Here is a 12927-nt window from a genome sequence, read left to right on the forward strand (position 1 = left end):
ACGTTTGGCCGTCTAATAAACTCTTCTCAAAGAGCTCCTAACTGGCATCCATGTTTTTCAGGATAAAGCTTTATTCCCAATCAATTTTGCTCATAATTTTTCTCAGCTTTGGGAAATTGGCCCCTTTTGAAGCCACAAGTAAGAGGTGAAGGACTTGTTAATTCAGACCCCAGAGTCTCTGAGCTACGCAGTCACTGAGGAGACAATGCCAATGTTTTTGAATGCAATATGCCAAATTACCCAGCATGGCCAACTTTGATTTTAAATGAAACGTGAGAGTCTTCTGCCATCACATGACTCAAGGAGGTGGGGCTTTAAGAAAAGCATCAAATGTGACGAGAACAGATGGTGACAACAACACAAGAGTTGGCGACTCTCAGCAAGGGGGTTGTGTATTTGTCTCTGAAATTGGTCCCCATCACAGACAGACCCTTCTGCTCACATCACTGTCTGTCTCTATTCCCCCTGCTCCTCTCCTCCACCTGCCTGGCTGCTGCTCCTCTCCTCCTCGCATTCTACTCTTGCCCCTCCCAGCTTCTGCCTGTCCCCCTGCCATCTGCCCCATCATCCCTCCTCTGTCCTGCCTACTGCTCCTCATCCATCTACACTGGAATCAGTCTGTCTTCTCTTCCTCCTCCTTCCTTTCCGGGTGGGGTCAGTGAGGGCATGGAGGAGACAGTCTCCCTGCTCTCATTTTGAGTGCCCGGTACCCCAGGGGCCCCCATTAGCTCTGCAGATCAGTTGCAAGGAAAGCCTTGCTCTGCTCCTGCAGCCCAGAACTGGAGCATGCTCTGTACAGGTGAAATGTTCCAAGAGTTTAGCCGCCAAAGTCTAGCTAGGTGTGAGCCTGTTTGAACTGTGATCTTTCCAAGGCTTAAAATCTTAAAAGTGGGTCAGATTTGGATGGGTTTTCATGAGGGCAGCAAAAGGCATCTCCCTGACACCAGGGTGTCCCACCTGCCAAATTTCCCACCCCTGTTCCAATATATGGAAGTGCTAAAGTTGATGATTGTAAACTGTCTTTCTCATACCTCACTCCCCCACTGCCTGTCTTCACCTCACTTTGTGTAATATCAGACGTATATTTGTAAATTGCTTGTAGTTTTCTTGGCCTAGAAAAGGGCATGGACCCTTATGAAACGATATCATTATTAATAATAAGAGGTGTCATTCCCCAAAAGGATCCACATTAACAAGTAGGCAAACACAAGACGTTCATATAAAAATATTTATTCTTCATAATCTACGTTCAGCACTCCATCAAATCACATAGCTCAATATTACAAGAAATGTTCTGTTTGATATAAAATATATTAAATAATCTTCACATTTGAGCTGTGAATGGAGCCATGTCATGTGACCTGCCCCCAAACCCCCGTGTACTAATCCATAAATAGTACACTATTTAGCTCAGAGTTCAGTGCAAATTAAATTTCTTAAATAGAGTGAAATAATATTTTAAATACGTTTATATATGTCAGGTTATTTCCGCTAAGTCAGCAAGTGGCACTAACACTAGATGCACCAGCAGGAAGGGTGCCCTTTGATCATTAACACTTTCATTGCTGGGCAAGGCTTGGTCCCTGGTCTGTCCCCCGCTCTGCTCAGTTCAGTTCCAAATGGGTCACGTACTCCTGAACCCAGTCCTCTTTGGGGTTAGCACAGACTTCACGGCCCTTCTTGGTGATAAATCTGCCAAAGGAAAAACATTTGGATTAGAACAAGGGGAACTTTGTGAGTGGAGAGAACCAAATGTCTCCCTTTAAAACCTCTTCTCTCACTAATACCAGCTGCACCCAGATCCCATAGGTTAGGGGAACATTTTCCAAAACATCTACGTGATTTAGCTGCCAAAGGCCCATTCTCAAAAGTGATCTAGCCACATCAGAGCACAAGGGCCATCGACTTTCAATGAGACTCAGGTCCTGTATGTCTCAATCACTTCCGATAATGGGACTTCAATGACTCAGCAGCCTCGCGCTTTTGAAAATTGCACATCCTTAGTCTGTTCTGTTTTCTTTCTCTGGTGGAGTCTCTGCCAGAGCCGCCCACCCTCCTTTCTACATTCAGTGGGTCTTAAGAAACCTCCAAGGCCAGTAACTGGGGGAGAGAAAAAATCTCTGTCTCAGGGTCTGAAATTTGTACTTACACTATGGCCGTCTGGGAGCACATGCTGTTGGTGTCATAATAATCTACCACCAATCCGCGTGGGATCTTCCGGGACGTGTAGGTAAAGCAGCAGGCAGTCGGGGGATCGGAGCCAACTGAGAGAGATGGAGATAACAAACATGAGTGTGTGCTGAGCTGTATGCAAAGAAAAGCCCCTCTAGCAGCCTGGGGGACGTGGGATGGAGCAGGAAGAGAAGACTTCTAGCCATAGGGAGTTGGGATGAGGAAAGGAGGTGAAGGAAGGAGGGAAATGGGAGAGATTTTCCTCCAGTAATTTCTTCCATCCTTTCCTCTTTCCTGGACACACCCAGGTCTGAAAGTTCTTGTCAGATCTTTGTTGGGCTGCTGGCTGTAGCCCTGACACCACCGGGGCTCTCCCCTCCCCAGAAGAGAGCTCCTTGCCCTGCCTCGACCACCGAGAACCTGCTGGCTAGGAGCTGGCAGGAGGAACCATCTCCCGGCTATGACATTTCTCCTTCCTTCTCCGAAGGGAAACACTGAAAGAGAGGAGAGAAGCTGGACTCACTTGGGGCAGAGGAGGTCAGGGAGCAGAAGGCAGCGATGAGGAGAACGGCGAGGGCAGCCACGGAGACCTTCATGTTGCTGTTGGGTGAGGACGAGCGTCAGGAGCAGAAGCAGACCAGGGACTCTTGAGCACTCCTTCTCTGTCTGATGCTGCACCCAAGGACGATCTGTCTTTTTATAGGCCTTCAGGGGCAAAGCGGAGGGAGATTGCGAGGGAATTTCCAGCGCGCTGGGCAGCTGATGTCAGGGTGTCGTTGTGCTGACTGTAGGAAAAACTGAGTGGCTGCGAAGGGCTGAGATTTGAGTCATAACTTGCTGTTACTTCACTAGTGTAGGGGAGGAGCTGCCTTCAGCATGATTGTTTCATATCCTATCTTCTGCAAACCCGCCTCAAAACACAACACTGGGCCTTTTGGGCTTTTCACAACAATGACAATCTTATCACACGAAGAGACCCACAGGCACAGCTGGGTTCCAGGTAACCATGTTTACTGAATATACACACACTGCTGTGCCTAGCTCACTCCAAAACCACAGAACACGGTGAGTATCCCTAGACAGCCCCCAAACTATTTAAGGGACACTCCTCAATCCCTCCTAAAGTAAAGGACATAAAAGCTATGATTATTGTTATTTTTCTATTAACTTTTTATTCATTTTAAAAATAATATATATAGGAAAAAGAAACATCACTAAATATACACCAACTTCTCAGACCACACACACGTCTTATATTATATTAACCACATGCTACCTAACCTGAGCTATGCTTTAAACAGTTTAGTATATATAATACGAATGGTTAGCGGATAACTCACTGATTTGTATTGCAGAATTTACAAACATGTTTTACTTATAAAAATCCAATAGTTAAAGAAAAATGATTAAAATAAGGCAAAGAATAGAAGCAAAATTCAGAGGAGGGGGCTGGAGACGGAGAGGGAAGGAAATGGTAAAGAAGGGGGGCAGGTGCATTTCCAGGGTGGTCAACCTTATGACGTCTGTGCTCCAGTCTCCAATTGTTGGTTGCTTTTTGGATTCCCATTTTTGGAGTACTGGTCTTTTAGCAATTGTTAGTGCTCTCCTGAGCCAAAGTTTTTCAGATTTATTCAGCTTCCAGTGAACATCCATTGGGTTTAAAATTACGTATTTAGCTTGTAATACAATTGTAGTTGATAGGAAAAAAATTAACCCTGCAGTTTAGTCCTGCTCAAAACCGCAGATCTAGGTGCATTCCCACCAGCTGCATCAAGGCACCAACATCAATCTGACTTAGCAGCACCTGTTTTGAACAGCTGGAGAGGGCTCCAATGCATCCTCCATGTGATTTTCTGCTGGATGAATGGTACACAGAGCTCAAAGGAGCAGCTCAGAACACTGGCTAAAATGTGTTTCCATTGGTTAGCAGGAAGTAATTGGCCTTGTTCCTCTTCCCATTCCTTTTTTTGGCTGGCCCGGTGCGTGCACAGTGTTGCCATAGGTGTTGGAGAAATGAAAGCAGTTTCTGTGGGTCAGGGATACCGCAGACATCGGGCCAAACAGCTGGGAGATGACATGGTTACACTGGATATATTGCCACCCCTTCTTAGGGCCTAGATTGAACCTGGCTTTTAATATTGTAAAAGGCAGGAAAGCATCATTTTCAATAAATTGACTCCCAATAAATTCAAAATCCCTCCCCTAATCCGACCTGGCTGTTGATGGGGTTGCCTGCTGCTCAGTGTTTCGAGTTATCGCAGACAGACCGAGGCTGGTGTGTAGAAGGGGGTCATGTTTCAATTTAGTAGACGGCGTACGCCAAGTATTCCTGGCTGCCACAAGAGTTGGCAATTGCTCTTTAGGGAATCTGCAGTATGTTGAGAAGGGGTAAAGAAGCAGCCTATTCTGCTCCCAGCTGGAGCCAGCTGGTGGCTCTGCAGCACACGGGAATGAGCCCCTGTGCTGCTTGGGTAAGAATTAGTGCCTGATGGCAAAGTTTGAAACTGGGAAATCTGAATGCCTCTGCTGTGATGGGGCCTTGTAATCTGTGTAAGGAGAATCTGGGTTTGTCACCCGCACCCCACAAGGAGGACTTGAACATAGTGTTGATTTTGGTAAGACGAAAGGGAGGAATATGGCTAGGGAGGAAATTCCGAATGAGAAGGCTCCTGGGAGAGGCATTCATTGTAATTATGCTTGTTTTCCCCCCTAGGGAGAGAGGGGGTACCTGCCACCTATTGAAATCCTTTGCTATCAGCATGTAATAACCTACTGTTGTTCTGATTTGAGTGATACTATTCAGGATCTTTGACCTCTCCCGTTTAATGTGTATGCGAGAATTTCCCCTACTCTGCCCTCCAACTTCCAGTGTGTTTGTCTGAGTCTAAAAATAACAAATTCAGCACGTGCGGAAGTTGGTCTATTTCCTTTATACTGAAGATTGAGTCATATTTTAAGATTTTCTTGGGCGGGCTAGCTCACACATTCGAAATCCAGAGCATTACGTCATTTGGTTAATTCCCGGAGCCAAGCCGGGCTAGCCTTCTTTCTACCTGCTGCCCCTAATAAAAGCTTTTAATGTCTCCTATAGGATGGAATAGGATATCTCTGGTGTGTCATGCATTTGGAATAAAAACCAAATTTCTTCTGTGACATAGAGCTGAAAAAGTTCATCATTCAGAAGGGAGGAGTTCAGTCTCCATATCTCACAAGTCCAATTTGTCTCAGGAGAGGAAAATTGTAGGATCACTGGTGCCCGATCACAGCTCATGATAGACCTGATTTCATTATTAAGTACTGAGTCCAACAGATTAATACCCTCATTACCACTACAAAAGTGATTTTCCCTCCCTTGGTATTCTGAGTGTTGAGAATAGCCCACTTCCACTTTACCTGAATTGTCTCATTAGCACTGACCCCTCACTTGGTAAGGCAACTCCCATCTTTTCATGCACCATGTACATATACCTGCTACTGTATTTTTCTACTCCATGCATCTGATGAAGTGGGTTTTAGCCCATGAAAGCTTACGCCCAAATAAATCTGTTAGTCTCTAAGGTGGCACAAGGACTCCTTGTTGTTTTTACCATTTATAATATTAGCCACAAGGAGTGCTTAGGTCAAATATTTCTTTATTAGGTATCTGAATAGTCTTTTGAACCTTGGAGAATGTGTCTCTTTCTAGGGGCTCTGGAGGTGGAGTGGAGGGTGAGTGTAAGGAGATGGTGGAATTTCCAGTGCAGCAGCAGCTGATGGCTCGTTGCTCTCATGCTGACAGCGGAAAAGTGAAGGGACAGCCAAGACTCAGGAAACTGTTTGTGCCCAGCATTGAGCCGTAACACTACATTCGGTTCTGCCATCTCACCTGCGAGGGCGAGAGGACTCCTCCAACCGAGATAGGACACAGAACGATCACAATGTTTAGAGCCAGTTGGACCACAATCACTGCTCATAGTAAGTGACCCGTGTTTCCCCACCATGGAGCTTCCAGGGTTTGAGAATGGAGCAAACATTACAGAGGGTGTGACTTCATCCTGGAGCCAGGGAGAGACACAGAGCTGTGTTTATATGCCACATTTTGATTGTTTGGGCAGATTCAGCCGCCATTCACTGAAATGGAGGGACGGGGAAGGAGGTGATGTCCAGCGACTTGGGCACTATACAGATATGTGGGAGACCTAAATTCAAGTCTCCACGTCAGGCAAAGTGAGGATCAAGCCCAGGTCTCCACATCTGAAGTAGGTTCCCAAACACTGGCTCAGAGGTTACCAGGAGGCCTGGGCACCACCATCATTTCTGCTGTTTTTGTAAATCCACCTCGTCTTTTCCTTTGCTTTTAGCAAAAAGGTTAAAAAGATGTCAAATGAAGCACTTAATTCAACTCAAAATGAAACTTCACCAACTCGTTCTATTTGCTGAAAAGTCAGGACATTTTTGGTTTCTTTGAGTTGAACTGATTGTTTTTTGGTTTTTGTTTGGCATTGCCAGTGACTAAAAAAATCAGCTATTCACACAGCTGTAATTTCACTAGCAGGAATGTGTGCAGCAAGTGAAGCAAAAGGGTGTGTGGGCACAATCGAGTCAATGTCATAATTAGAGGTCACTGAAATAATTGCAAATACTTTTTCTCGTCCTTTGCCCTGTTCTAGTTGTGCCACAGTGTGAAACTCAGGGGGTGCCAACTTTCACAGTGTTTATCAAGAAATTGTGTGCGAATCTCAGCTTTTACTTAAAAAAAAAAAAACAGAAAATATACGTTTCTAGCCCTCATGATTTCAGAGAAAAAATTGACGATGTGAAGTGAGTGTACCCTAGAGGCTCAGGCAAAGAAAAAGAAACCGACATTGATTATTTTAAATCTATGGGTCTGACTCATGACTGTTGAATGCCTGATTTTGGCACTACTGGAAACTGAAACCAAAGAGAAACGGAAAGAAGCTCTGAGAATGAATAATCAGGCCAAAAGAAATATCACATAATGAAAAGCAAAAAGTAACTCTCAGGGTTCTCCCCTGATCACATGACTTTACCAAGGGAATTCCTTCAAAATTTGCAGTTTCAATACATTCAAAATTGCGTTTCAGTCCCTGCCCAGTCTCTACTAGATACTGTATCTGATCTGGAGATTTTTTAACCACTAACCCCAATCAGCTGCATAGTGCTTTGATGCATACTATATGGAGGAAGGATGATCATGTGTTTAAGGCACTGGAATGGAATTTAGGAGATCTAGGTTCAATTCCTGACTCTGCCACTGAGTCCCTGGGTGACCATGGCCAAGTTGCCCAGACCTTCAGAAGTATTTTGGCTCCTAACTTCTATTAAGCACAAATACCATTGAGGATCTCTGGGCCCTAATTTCTCTGGGCCTCAGTTCCTCATCTGTCAGGTGGGGATGGTAACAGGGTCCTACCTCACAGTGGGGAGGGAAGGACAGATGAATGAACATTTGGGAGGTCCTCAGATACTACACCGACTGGGCCAGGGAAGTGCAAAGACAGATCTAGAAGTGCTATATGCAGCTGGCTGGAATTCCACCAACCTCCCCTAACCCGCGTTGTGGCCCCGACCACACTTGGCCCCAAGGTCCTGTCCTCGCTGCCTCTCTCTTTGGAAGCTGGTGAGGGCTCAGCTCGGGCTGGCAGCCTGGAGCCCAGGGCTCAGGCTGGCAACCAGGGGCTGCAGTGGCCCCAAGGTGGCCTGGGGGTCAGGCGTGGCTGGGGAAGGCCGGCTGGGGATCTTCCGAGGGGTGGGCACACTTGGGTCTCTGGACATGGGGGGATGGAGGGAGGCACACGGGGGTACAATGAGCAAGGGGGTGGGGCCTCAGGCGGAAGGGGCGTGGTCGCGGGGATAGTTTCCCCAAAGGCAGAGTTCACCCGCTGCCCATGGATTCCACGGACATTCTCAATGAATGATGTTATTGTTTTTCAATTTAAAGCAATTTTTTTTTCATGATTGGCAAAGAATTGCTTTCCCCCTATTTCAATCAGCTCTGGTGCTGAGTGTCTGCAAGCAAATCCTATGCTCAGCTCAGAGCCTGTACTTGCTCCTGTCCAGCACCGTGGACGTTTTCAAAGGCCCTCTGACCTTGCTCTGGCGAGATTCCCACTGGCATTGGATAAAGGCAGGATAACACTGATCAGCGGTGATTTGCATGCAGTGTCAGAGTTCTGCCGTTTTGTAGGCTCCAAAACCCTTAAAATAAAAAGCAAAGAAAAAGAAATGCCCAAGATAAACGTGACTGGACAAAAACGGGGAAGTTTTTCGTGTGTTTCATTGAGATGGGTGAATTGAAGAAGCTGCTGAGAAAGGAAGTGAGTTCGCGCTGTTATTTATAGCAGGTTGCAGTGTGAGGGGATGAGAATTGCTCTGAAGGGAAAAAACCAAAAAAACTCCCTGGATTCTGAAGCAGATTCTACCACGAGATATGTCTGAGGCTGCTGCATTTATTTACATGGACTATATGGAACCGAAGAGTCAAAGGTTTCCCATGATCCTGAAACTGTCCAACACAAGACAGTTTTAAACAAGGTTCGGGGGTTGGTAGACAGAAACCTGTCTGCTCGGTGCCCTGGCAAACTCGCCATTAAACATGTTTTTAAAGAGACAGCAAAGACGGAAAGCCAGTTAAACCCTTTGAAATGTAAAGTAAAGCTGCCATTTCAGTACTAGCCCTCTTCCTTTTCGTTTACATGAAGAGAGGCTGTAGAAGGGAAAAAAGCCCGTGTCTGACTGTCCCTTAGATGGTATCAAAGCTGGTCAGAACTGTCCGTTTTGGGGCAAGCAGAAGCCATTAGTTGAGATGGGCACCTAAAGCAGTTGTTATTGCTGCTGTGTGGAAGACTGATCCCATTTCCTAGAAGACAAAGCAGGACAAACCCACACACAGAAAACGAAAGAAAAGGACAAGACTGAAAATGCAGTTTCTGTCTGTGGTGTTGACTCTCACTTGTGTAAACGGGGTCTGGATGAGCTCTCCCCTGCCATCCAAAGGGGAGAGGGGGGAGATTTCAGGAGCAGACTGTATTTGCATAGACACAGCCACTTTGCTTAGGGGTCAGCAGATGGAGCTGATTTCCCGAAGTGATCCATTGTGGCTGGTGCTGGGTTACAAACCACTTTAGTGTTGAGTGCAGGGGTGATGCAATGCTGTTATCTCTATTATATGAGTAAAGGGAGGCAGAACTGTGCTTATCCTGCCCTGAGTGACGGGGTCACTCTAACTCGCTTGCTAAGCAGGGTTATGGATGCCGAATCCCAGTAAAAGAGATAGGGGGTAGAGAAAGGTGTTCTTACTTGAAAGTGTGTTTAAAAATAAATAAATAAATAAAAGCTAGATAAGTTCATGGAGGACAGGTCCATCAATGGCTATTAGCCAGGATGGGCAGGAATGGTGTCCCTAGCCTTTGTTTGCCAGAAGCTGGGAATGGGTGATAGGGGAAGGATCACTGGATAATTGCCCTGTTCTGTTCATTCCCTCTGGGGCACCTGGCACTGGCCACTGTCGGTAGACAGGATACTGGGCTAGATGCACCTTTGGTCTGACCCAGTCTGGCTGTTCTGATGTTCTTATGTGGATCCTGCCTTAAGAGTCCTAGACACTGCCTGCTCCAGTGTTTAAGAGAGAGCTGACTGGACTCCATCCAGGGTCCTTGTTTCTGCTTCATGAACTAGATCTGAAATCACTAGTGAGCAGGTCTAGGAGCTACGCCTGAGACCTGGTATGAGGACCATGTTGCAATAAAAGACAACGAAGAGGTAGTTGCACAGAGGTTCCCCACTAGTGCAATCACTAAGAACTGGGCTAAGATGGGGGACAGGGAGAAGTGGCAGGGAGTGGCAAGCAGCAGCAGAGGTGGCAGTGAGCAGCCGGTGGTGGCAAAGATGCAAGTGGCAAGGAGTGGCAGGCCTAGCAGCAGCAAGCCACCTGCAGAGGTGGCAGCGGCAACAGAGGTGTTGCGTGTTGCTCCCCCATCCCCTTTTCGGGGGTGGGAGGTGAACACCCATCTGAATGCATCGCTGAACTCTGGGTCTGCACTGACTAAGGCCAACCAACTGGGAGTGGGGTGCAGCAGAGGGAAAGGGGCGTGGCCTGTTAAAAGGGACATTCATTCATTGACTTTTCATACCACAAAGTGGGAAACTGAGGCAAAGGCCACTGTCCAACGTACTGTGGGGTGGGCGTTTGCTTACGGTTACATGCTTTGCATAGTGGGTGTGGTGTTTTTCCAAATAAAAGCTCAGGTCCCTACCCCTTTCAACACACGGTTTATTTTATTGTGTACAGACTCAGTGCATGCGAGAGGGGAAGTGTGGCCTCTGAAAGGTGCCCAGGGGTGGCGTGTAATTTCCCCAGGTTCCTAGGTGGGAGGCTAAAGCTGGTTCTGTTTTGTATTGTTAAGAGGACCCCCTAGATGCTGAATCCAGCCTTTGTTGCTGCCGGCTCCACCTGGCAGAAGGGTTACACTTGCAAACATCACTGCTGGAAAAACATAGGCCCGGCACAGTCTTCCCAGCCACGCCAAGAGCTGGAAAACTTGTACCTGCCTTGGGTTGTTTAGGGCATTGCTTTTAGCTGCATCTTTCTGGTCACAGGCTTACAGCAGTGTTACAACATATACTGTCCTGGCCGGCTAAGCCAGACACTCCGCAGACAGAAAGAAAACAGGGAGAGAGAGGAAATAAGACAGGGAAGGAAAAAGACACAAATAGGTGGAGGGAGGAGACAAAGTCTAACCTCTCAGGTGGTGTTTGGCATTTAGTGAAAGCCAGGAAGGTGACGATGTCGTCGGGCTCCATCACTCTCTGCAAAGGGCTGAGAAATGTGTCCGAAGGCAGAAATGTGAATTGATTAGAGCCACGTTCCTGACATGTCTGGAGAAATAAAGGGGGTTTCTGCATGACTAAATGTCTCGGGCTCCACTCTGGTATGAATCCCACAACCAGAGGTGATCAGGAAACCACGTGTGAGGTGGAGAATCTGGACCACACGAAGAGATGAGAGCTGGAAGTGAAGAGGAGAATGCAGCCATCCTGAAATCTCCTCCATGGTGAGCAATGAATGGTGCTTGCACTCTTACACAACTGGTCCTTTATCAGATTTCTTATAAACTGTGTTACACCAGGGTTGGCCAGCTGGGAGTCTCTTACCAGAAGATGTTGTGGCAAGTGCGTCTGTAAATGTATCACTCACGGCCCAAAGGCTCAAATCCACTTCCATTGAGGGCAATGGGCTCATTGCCATTAGCTAGGATTGAGGGGAAAAAAAACAGTATTTTCTGCAAAACATATTCTAAGGAAATGAAGTTTTCATTTTCTCCCTAACATTTTTCATGGACATTTTCTTGTGTTTTCTTTTTTGGTGGTTGTTGAAACCCAGCTAAATGAAACATTTTGAAAATTTTCCATTTACAAAATAAACTGAATCAAATGGAAAAAAAAACAAACAAAAAACCCAACCACTCACAATGTTTTGTCCCCCTCATTCCCTGGAAAAGGAAGGGGCTACAAAAAGAAAACAAAATTTCATTTTGACTAAAAATTGAAATTTGTTGAAGTATCTGAACATTTTCTGCCAAAATGTTCTCACTGTCCGATAAGTCCTTTTCAGTCAAAAAACACTTGTTGATGTAAAATGTGCATCAACTCTGCCACTGACGTCAATCATAGCAGGTTGTGGATCTCTGGCACTAGGAATTTACACACCTGAGAGAGGCAGCTATACCGCCTAACTGATTCTGCACGCCCGTGGCAGGTCAATGGGGGATTCTGCTGCAGAGCTAGCTACCGCCTGGCTAGGAGGTGGAGTACCTGCACCGATGAGCAAATTGGAGGTAGTGTCTGTGCTGAAGGGTGGCAGTGCACCACTGCAGTGTTTTACATGTAGATAAGCCCTAAACTGACTTGGATTGTAAATTCTGAGGGGCAGCATCATGGGTTTAGTCCCTCCACAGTGCATCCCCCTTAGGGTGTGACTGGATCCTGTACTCAACCCCTTTTTGTGTGGTCTCGGTGGTCTGCCATACGGTGTGGAAACTAGCTCTCTGGCTGGGTTCCACTGGAGATTAGCCCGTCCAGGGCTCAGGAGAAAAGAAACACTTCCCTGGCAAGCCACATTCTGGTCTGGTCTGAGGGGCTTGGATCACACACAGCCGTAGGTCCCAAAAGTGGGAAAGGAAGAATCTCCGTCATTGGAGGGTTTTATGAACTGGTTGGACAGACCAGGGGTGATGTAGGGATACTTGGTCCTGCCTCAGCACAGGGGACCAGGCTATGACTTCATGAGATCCCTTCGAGCCCGACATGCCTGTCCTTCTCCCTCCCTGGAGCTGGCAGTAAGCCGCAGCCCATCATACAGCTTGGTGTCCTCAGGCAAGTGGCCCACAGGAGTTCTAGAGCAGGTGCTTGCAGTCTGACCCGCTTTGTGCTCAGACTGGCCCTGGGCACATGAGCAGCCTTTGTCCCCTGCTATGCTCTGCAAGAGCAGAGGTCTGTCCTCTTCTCGGTGCTGCTCTCTGCTGCGCCGGCCCTCCACCTTTGTAAGGCCCTGTCTCCAGGCCTGCCAGGCCTCGCTGGTGGGGCAGGGCTGCTTGAGCCCATGGCTGCTCTGCAGCCCCTTCCTGGCTGCTGGGGTGGGGGGGTTGTGTGCCCCGTTACAGCCAGAGACTGTCCCTTTGTCCTGTATCGGTTCAACACTTAGCACAATGGCGTCCTCCGCTGGGACGGGGGCTCCTAGGTGCTACAGCCCAGCTC

The 12927-nt window shown here is 47.2% G+C and overlaps 1 protein-coding gene across 1 annotated transcript; it reads right to left on the reverse strand.

Moving 5' to 3' along the window:
* Nucleotides 1-1214: 1214 nt before the first annotated feature.
* LOC127037358 (C-C motif chemokine 4-like) lies at nt 1215-4779 on the reverse strand. The gene is made up of 3 exons (XM_050928980.1): nt 2696-4779; nt 2150-2264; nt 1215-1692 (listed from the first exon to the last, which is right to left on the reverse strand). The coding sequence occupies exons 1-3, from the start codon at nt 2766-2768 to the stop codon at nt 1605-1607; spliced, it is 276 nt and encodes a 91-aa protein (XP_050784937.1). The 5' UTR covers nt 2769-4779; the 3' UTR covers nt 1215-1604.
* Between the last annotated feature and the right edge of the window lie 8148 nt (nt 4780-12927).

The sequence above is a fragment of the Gopherus flavomarginatus genome, chromosome 19, assembly GCF_025201925.1.
Source record: "Gopherus flavomarginatus isolate rGopFla2 chromosome 19, rGopFla2.mat.asm, whole genome shotgun sequence".
Lineage (NCBI taxonomy): Eukaryota > Metazoa > Chordata > Testudines > Testudinidae > Gopherus > Gopherus flavomarginatus.

Coding starts and splice junctions, on each gene's coding strand:
- LOC127037358 (XM_050928980.1), bottom strand. CDS start 2,768: ATGAAGGTCTCCGTGGCTGCCCTCGCCGTTCTCCTCATCGCTGCCTTC. Junction 2,265..2,695: donor CCTGACCTCCTCTGCCCCAA/GTGAGTCCAGCT, acceptor CATCTCTCTCAG/TTGGCTCCGATCCCCCGACT. Junction 1,693..2,149: donor TGCTCCCAGACGGCCATAGT/GTAAGTACAAAT, acceptor TTCCTTTGGCAG/ATTTATCACCAAGAAGGGCC.